The sequence below is a fragment of the Priapulus caudatus genome, unplaced genomic scaffold, assembly GCF_000485595.1.
Source record: "Priapulus caudatus unplaced genomic scaffold, Priapulus_caudatus-5.0.1 Scaffold1760, whole genome shotgun sequence".
In the NCBI taxonomy this organism is placed as follows: Eukaryota; Metazoa; Priapulida; class Priapulimorpha; order Priapulimorphida; family Priapulidae; genus Priapulus; species Priapulus caudatus.
The window spans coordinates 20,503-28,002 of NW_014578821.1; the positions used below are offsets into that span (position 1 = coordinate 20,503).

At 43.6% G+C, this 7,500-nt stretch overlaps 1 protein-coding gene across 1 annotated transcript in view; it reads left to right on the plus strand.

Annotated features, from left to right (window-relative positions):
- Window positions 1-781: 781 nt before the first annotated feature.
- LOC106817539 (muscle-specific protein 20-like) overlaps window positions 782-7,500 on the plus strand; it is a gene marked incomplete at its 5' end in the record, with an annotated part of 14,671 nt that continues 7,952 nt past the window's right edge. The window contains 2 exons of the mRNA XM_014822212.1: window positions 782-918; window positions 2,429-2,633. Of these exons, the coding sequence (XP_014677698.1) occupies window positions 782-918; window positions 2,429-2,633 (342 nt within the window). The remainder of the gene's footprint in view (window positions 919-2,428; window positions 2,634-7,500) is intronic.

The following is a 7,500-nucleotide window of genomic DNA, read 5'->3' on the forward strand; positions in this document are numbered from 1 at the left end:
CGAGAGAGAGAGAGAGTGAGAGCAAGAGAAAGAGAGAGAGAGAGAGAGAGAGAGAGAGAGAGAGAAGGATCAGCGAAAACATACACAATCTTTGCGAAATTCTAAAATCTTAGATCATTCCTTCTTAGCTGTGGAACACAACGATTTAGCTATAATTATGCTATAGGTTCGGATACCTTTCATTTCATTGAACTTTTTTCCTTGTCTGATCCTCTGTAGGATACCTTCATGTCATTGCAATAACATTCGAGCAGGAAAACTATTCGGCTTTCACTTTTAGTGGAAGCTAGCTGCTACCCCATGAAGAAATAAAACAAACACGCAAGAAAAAATACAGTGATGTGTGAAAAAACGCACACACACGCGCGCACACTACACATACATTCACACATACACGTGAGCATGCAACCGCGCACACATATCCGCACGGACAGACAGACCGACAGACAGACAGACAGACCGACAGAGCGAGAGAGAGAGAGAGAGAGAGAGAGAGAGAGAGAGAGAGAGAGGAGAGAAAGATAGAAAGAAAGAAAGAGAGAGAGAGGGAGAAAGAGAGAGAGAGAAAGAGAGAGAGAGAGAGAGAGACAGAGAGAGACAGACAGAGAGAGAGAGAAAGAAAACGACGCGCCAAGGCATTTCGTCTGTAGCGACTAACATAAAACACACGTAAACTATATCAGCAACTATATCTAGCTACGACATATATAAATACGCTACAGCTTAATATCCCCGACTCCTCTTGCTTCGTGTTTTTCCTGATTTTCTCCCGTTTTTCCAGCTGCAGTCAAAGTACGATCCAGAGCTAGCTGCCGAACTGACCAAGTGGGTGTCTAGCATCATCGGAGAGGACCTGCCTTGTACGGGCGATAAGAAAGAATTCCACACGACTTTCAGAAATGGCGTCGTACTCTGCAAGTACGTGTCAATCGTTCGGACATAATAATCTTCTATCTAATATTATGATTAATAATTTATACTAATAAATTAATAATCCAATAGATAATAGATATGGGTAGGTAAAAATTTAAAGATGGTGTGTGAGAGATAAGTATGCGATCTCTGTACGCTGCACCGCGAAAGATGCGATATGGAATAGATAGATACATGGATAGGTAAGGTAAAATTAGATAATAATAATAATAATTTATACTAATAATCTAATAGATAAATACTAATAGGTGGGTAGGTAAAATCAGAGAGGGTGTGAGAGAGGGGGAGCAAGTATGTATGAATCTCTCTACTCCAGTGCGAAACATACGACAGTGGTTAGATAAATAGATGGTTAGGTAAAATGAGAGAGGGTGATAACGATGACGATGATGATGATGATGATGACGACGACGATGACGATGACATTGACGATACCCATGACGATGACGTGTTTCTCTCTCACACACGTGTTTAATTTGCACCGTGCGTTATACTTTTTTTAATAAATAGACATTTAAACCCTGGCAAACCCAAGACACCGTTAGTCTTTAGGAAAAATATGAAATCTGCTTAAAATGGTTACTATTGACTCACTAAACGCCAAAATAGAGTTTTTTTGCTGAAATTAACCCATTCGATTCATATTTGGGACCAGGGTCATATTTGACCCATTGGGTTTTCAGGGTTAATCTTGTACCGAAAATGAATAACCAATATTTTTGGTAATATTTTTTTTTAATAATATATTTCTGCCAAACTATGCTAAATTTAATATGAATTTAATACTTTTTTTCTACTTTTTCGTTTTGTTTCACCGCTTTCTACTTTCTCTCGCACCCGTGTTTAAGTATTATGCGTTTCGTCTCAGGCCACAATTAAAAAAATATTTGTTTGCCCTCACCCGACTCAGGCTGAAAGGTTTAGGTAGGTAGGTAGGTAGGATTTTTTGAGGAGGCTCTTTTTTACAAATTCAGCGTGGTGTCTACATACTCGGGTGTGCTTGTGTGGAGATACCTTTTATGTTGAATGTTTGTTTTGCTTGGCACATATAATGTATTGCCTACAGATTCATATAATGTACAGTAATACAATTTGTAAAAAAACAATTTGAGTCGGCCCCATTTTGGCGGGTCGGTCGGGTGAGGGCAAACAAACAATATTTTTATTATGGCCCCACCAATAAAAAAACTATAGCCACTGTTTACTATATCGTATATGCTGAGCAAGGCATAAACAGGTGATGGGTACGTGAAAAGAGGTGTACGAAAACTTTTCATGACACGAAACTGCATTTGACAATTTCATTCGTCAATCCTAATTTTCTGAGCAATTAAATTATTCGCTAATTGTATTCGTCCTTTTTAATGCAGTAAAATCGCCACTGTTATTTATTCGTCGCATTTTGCGAAGGTGGCGAATGCCAGCGGTAGCCCTGCCATAGTTCGATTAGAATTTTTAAGCGTGATTAAATATTTTTCGCCTCACCGCTTCGCAGGCTGGCTAACGCCATCAAGCCGCAGTCGGTGAAGAAGATCAACCAGGGTAACTCTCCGTTCGTCTTCATGGGGAACATCGAGGGATTCCTCAATACGATCAAGAAGATGGGAGTGCCTGACCAGGAGACGTTCCAAACGACGGAACTCGTAGAGGGAACAAACCTGTACGCTGTACAGTGCTGCCTATACTCGTTAGGAAGGAAGGTAATAAAGGGGGAGAGTTGGAGGAGAGGGAGGGAGAGAGAGAGAGAGAGAGGAAGGGTGGGAGAGAGGGAGAGAGAGGAGATGAGGAGACGAGAGAAGAGAGAGAGAGAGAAAGAGAGAGCACGAATCGAGAGAGGTAGCGAGATGAGAGAGAGATAGAGAGACGGAACTGCACTGACCATATTATATCACTAATTTTACCATTATTACTCGTGCAGTGGCAGCAAGATAGAGGCATTCCCGGGATTCGCCGTCCACAGCGAGGCGAAGGCGAAAACAAGCGGGAGTTCTTCCGGCTAGGAACAGATGAAGGATGTGGAAGTATGTTCACATGTGTGTGTGTGTGTGTGTGTGTGTGTGTGTGCGTGTGTGTGTGATGTGCATGTGTGTGTTGTGTGTGTGTGTGTGTGTGTGTGTGTGTGTTGTGTGTGCATGTGTGGTGTGGTGCTTGTGGTGGTGTGTGTGTGTGTGTGTCCGTGACCTCGCAGTGTGTGGTGTTGTGTGTGTATGTTGTGTAGTGTGTGTGTTGTGGGTGTGTTGTGGTCGTGTGTGTGTGCTGTGTGCGTGTTGTGCTGTGTGTTGTTGTGTGTGTGCTGTCGTTATGTGTGTCCGTGCGATGTTGTGTGTTTGGTGTGTGTGTATGTGCGTGGGGTGTGTTGTGTTGTTGTGCGCTGCGCGCGCGCGCGCAGCGCGCGTGTGTGTGGGGTGTGTGTGTGGATGTGTTGTGCATGTGTGTGTGGTGTGTGTGTTGGGATTGTGTGCATGTCCGCTGTGTGTGCGGCATTCGTGTTATATCTATTATATATATATATATATAACCTATGTGATAATAAAATCTATTGTCTATTGCCTAATCACGTATTACATTAGGTATTATAATTGCAAACTATGTATTGAACACCACTCAGTGTGAAATCATTACATTGCGTGCAGCAGACCTGACGTACGGTGTGCATAGCTGTACGCTAAATCTAAATCTGAGTAGTGTAATTCTACGCAGAAGTTATTGACACTGTGACTTACAACGCTAACTGTCGTCGGTTCTTCGATGTGATCTTGACTTCCGTGGAGCACTAAGGGGCGACCCAGTCTGTGACAGAGCTTCGGGCAACAGCGCCACATGTAGACTGCAACCACCACGGGGGGCGCTGCGGACGGTGACGGGCGCGCATGCCGCAGACGGAGAAACAGTCCTCACGTAGTAAACCGTGTTTGGTCTATTGTTTCACGCAGTGGTAGTCATTTGATGTCAGCGGGCAAGCACTGCCCGTAGAAGGAGATCAAGAACTTAAGCAGGAAATCCCTGAGGAATACGGTCGATCGAATACGGAGGAAAGCTCTTCCTGTTCATGCTTAAATTTTTCGTCTCGTGATACGAGATCGATATGAAAATTCAAGCATTGTCATCAGAAAAATATTTGCTTGCTACACTCCTTTACTGATACTTCCTCTACCGATACATTCCGTCTATCGTACTTCCTCTACCGATACAATCTCCTTCTACCGATACATTCTCTACCGATACATTGCCCTACCTGACATAAGCTCCATCAATTATCTCCTCCCCCAATACTCCTCTGTATGAAGATACTGTGATTACACTCTACCGATACATTCCTCTGTGCTGATTACAGATCCTCTATCGATACATTCCACTTCAGTAGATTCACTGTACTGATATATTTATGCCACTATCGACATATTCATTTATCACTATTGGTGCCTTATTTTAGGTTTGGTTACATCACCTTTGTTTTTATACGTAGCTTTTGTGCTAATCTCATATTACGGATTACCACTAATTTAGATCGGAGAGCGCTGTAGAGATTTTCAAATCGTGATTAATTCGCGTCTGGAAATTACAACAAAGCTATATGTGAGATCTGTTTAATTTATGTATTGAGACAATGTAATTTTCACATTAAACTGGCGGCATGAGTTAGTCCTATAGGAGATCAGGGTATTGATGTCACACACTCAAGCGCGCACTGCGCCGACCAACGGCAAAATAAGTTATAATCCTTCGACTTTCGTGGAATTATAGTGTCTGCGTTTTACGGGCTCCTTAGCCAGTTGATGAGGAAAGGCAATTGGAGTAACCAATTCAAATGAACTAGCTACAAAAGTCCCCATCCTTATTGAAACGATATAATTACCAGGAAAGGTTTTATTGCAATTTTATTTTAATTTTTCATCTTTCATATTATACTACAGCTGTGACTTGGTGAGATATTGCGCCATGGCGCTAACAATAAAACGTAGCCAGATTGTGTCTGACTGGTTTATGCGAGCAAAAGACCTTTACATGCCAAGGTCTGCTTCCTTTTCTAAGTGACGGTATATGATGCCGAATATTATCATAGAATCATCTGCTTGGATAACCCCTCTTCATTTTAAATTAATAATTTTGGCAAAATATTTTTCTTCTTGGGAGATATTGCGCATGCGCGAGCAACGTTTCAGACAGGCAGTACGGCCTAAATAAAAGTACGTAATATAGCTTGCTCCGGGAGAGAGGGGTGGGAGACTGAGAAAAGGTGGCAGAAAAGACAGCCGAGGGGCGGTGGAAGAAGAAGGAGGCTGAGCATGCGACAAGGGAGACAAGGGGAATGACGGGAGGGGATGAAGTAGTAGTTTTGCACCCTACTGGCAAAGGCGCTCTCCTAATTATAAACACAGGTCTAGTGATGAGAATTTATTACAGAAACCTATGCTGAGATACACCCTGACCATAGTAAATGCATTTTCAGCACAAGCTAAAACTCACGGAAGTCTCGTGAGATATTCCGCATGCCCTCAAACAATAACGTAGCCAGATTGTGTACTGACTGGTTTATGCAGCGGAGAACTTACATGCAAGGTGTGCTTCTTATTTCATAAGTGAGGTCTACTGATGGAATATTATTATAGAAGTCTATGCTGGGATAACCCCTCTTAATTTTAAATTCATAATTTTGGCAAAGTATTTTTCTTCTTGGGAGATATTGCGCATGCGCGAGCACCGTTTCAGACGTGTAGTACGGCCTAAATAAAAGTACGTAATATAGCCTGCTGCGGAAGAGAGGGGGAGACTGTGGGACGGTGGCAGGGAAGACAGCCGAGAGGCGGTGGAAAAAAAGAAGGCTGAGCGTACGACAAGGGAGACAAGGGGGAGGGCGAGCGGGGATGAACTAGTGGTTTTGCACCCTACTGGCTAGGGCGCTCTCCTAATTATAAACACAGGTCTACTAATAAGAATTTATTACAGAAACCTATGCTGAGATACCCCCTGACCATATTAAATGAATTTTCAGCACAAAATATAACTCCTCTCGTGAGATATTCCGCATGCGCTAAAACAGTAACGTAGCCAGATTGTGTACTGACTGGTTTATGCCGCGGAGACCTTATACCTGCAAGGTCTGCTTCCTATTTCATGAGTGCGGTCTACTGATGGAATATATTATTGTAGAAATCTATGCTGGGATAACCCCCCTTCATTTTGAATACATAATTTTGGCAAAATATCTTTCTTCTTGGGTGGAGATATTGCGCATGCGCGAGCACAGTTTCATACGTGCAGTGCGGCCTAAATAAAAGGGCGTAATATAGTTTGCTGCGGGAGAGAGGGGTGGGAGACTGAGGGAAGGTGGCAGGGAAGACAGAAAAAAAAATATTTCTAATGGTGATTGAACCATGAAACTTTTTATGTAGCGTAATTTTAACCTAAATTAACTGAAAATATCCCTAGAACCTAGAGTAAAGGATCCCTAGTACGGATATTGAAAAATTCACGTGCGCGCGGGCTGTGATCGATCTAGGCAGCTAGCCGTGAGTAATTCGCCATTGCTATGTAATAGTGTTTACATATGTGTTTATCTCATAACTAGGCGTCTGTGCGCTCAGGGGCGTAACTTGTGATTTTCCTGGGGACACGGCTACGCGCAGTTTAACTTTATGTCCTGGGCACAACAAATCATCAATCCGCAGTGTTGATCTATTTATTTGATAAACTCTGTCTGCCAAATGCGTGAGGCTTGTGAGCCCTGTACTCTGAACCGTAGTTGTACTGTGGGCTGTACGTGGGCGCATGTGCAACCCTAACGAGTGGAATTCACAGATGACAAAAAACTAGATGTATATATGAGCTGATAGACGATATTAAACTGGCGGAAAGACGGCAAGTGCATGCATTTGCTATCATCTTTTCTTTCTTTATTCTTTCATCATTTGCTATCAGATCTAGCTTATCGCCATTTTACTATTTCAAGAGGCCGCGTGGATTCCACGTGTGTTGTCGGGGTAACGTAGGGACGTCACGCTGTTGCTGGGCGCAGCTGCGTAACAAGGAGTTAAATGTATTTATATTTATATTTAGCTCCTTGCTGCGTGAGAGAGGTAGCTGAGAATGAGAAATGACGTAATCGGGGTCAGCGGGGTCAAAACGCGCGCGTAGCGAGCAGGTGATGTCTGCCAGACCATATCAGCGGTCGCTGACACCTGCTGCTGCTGCTACTGCTGCCTGCTGTTGCTGCTGCTGCTGCTGCTGGTGGTGGTGGTGCTACTGCTGCTGCTGTTGGTGGTGGTGCTGCTGCTGGTGGTGGTGGTGCTGCTGCTGCTGTTGCTGGTGGTGGTGGTACTACTGCTGCTCCTACTACTACTACTGCTGCTGCTACTGTAGTGGGGTTGGTGGTGGTACTGCTGCTGCTGCTGCTACTGTCGCTGTCGCTGGCATCTGCACCGATGCAAAACCTGTTGCGTGCTCGGAAACCCCTCACGACAACAATGTCGCTCACTGCTCGCCTGTTTCCCAACGAAGGTTTTCTGAATATATTATTATGCCGACAATCGGTCATTGTACAAGTGGTGACTCGTTCACTGTTCGCCT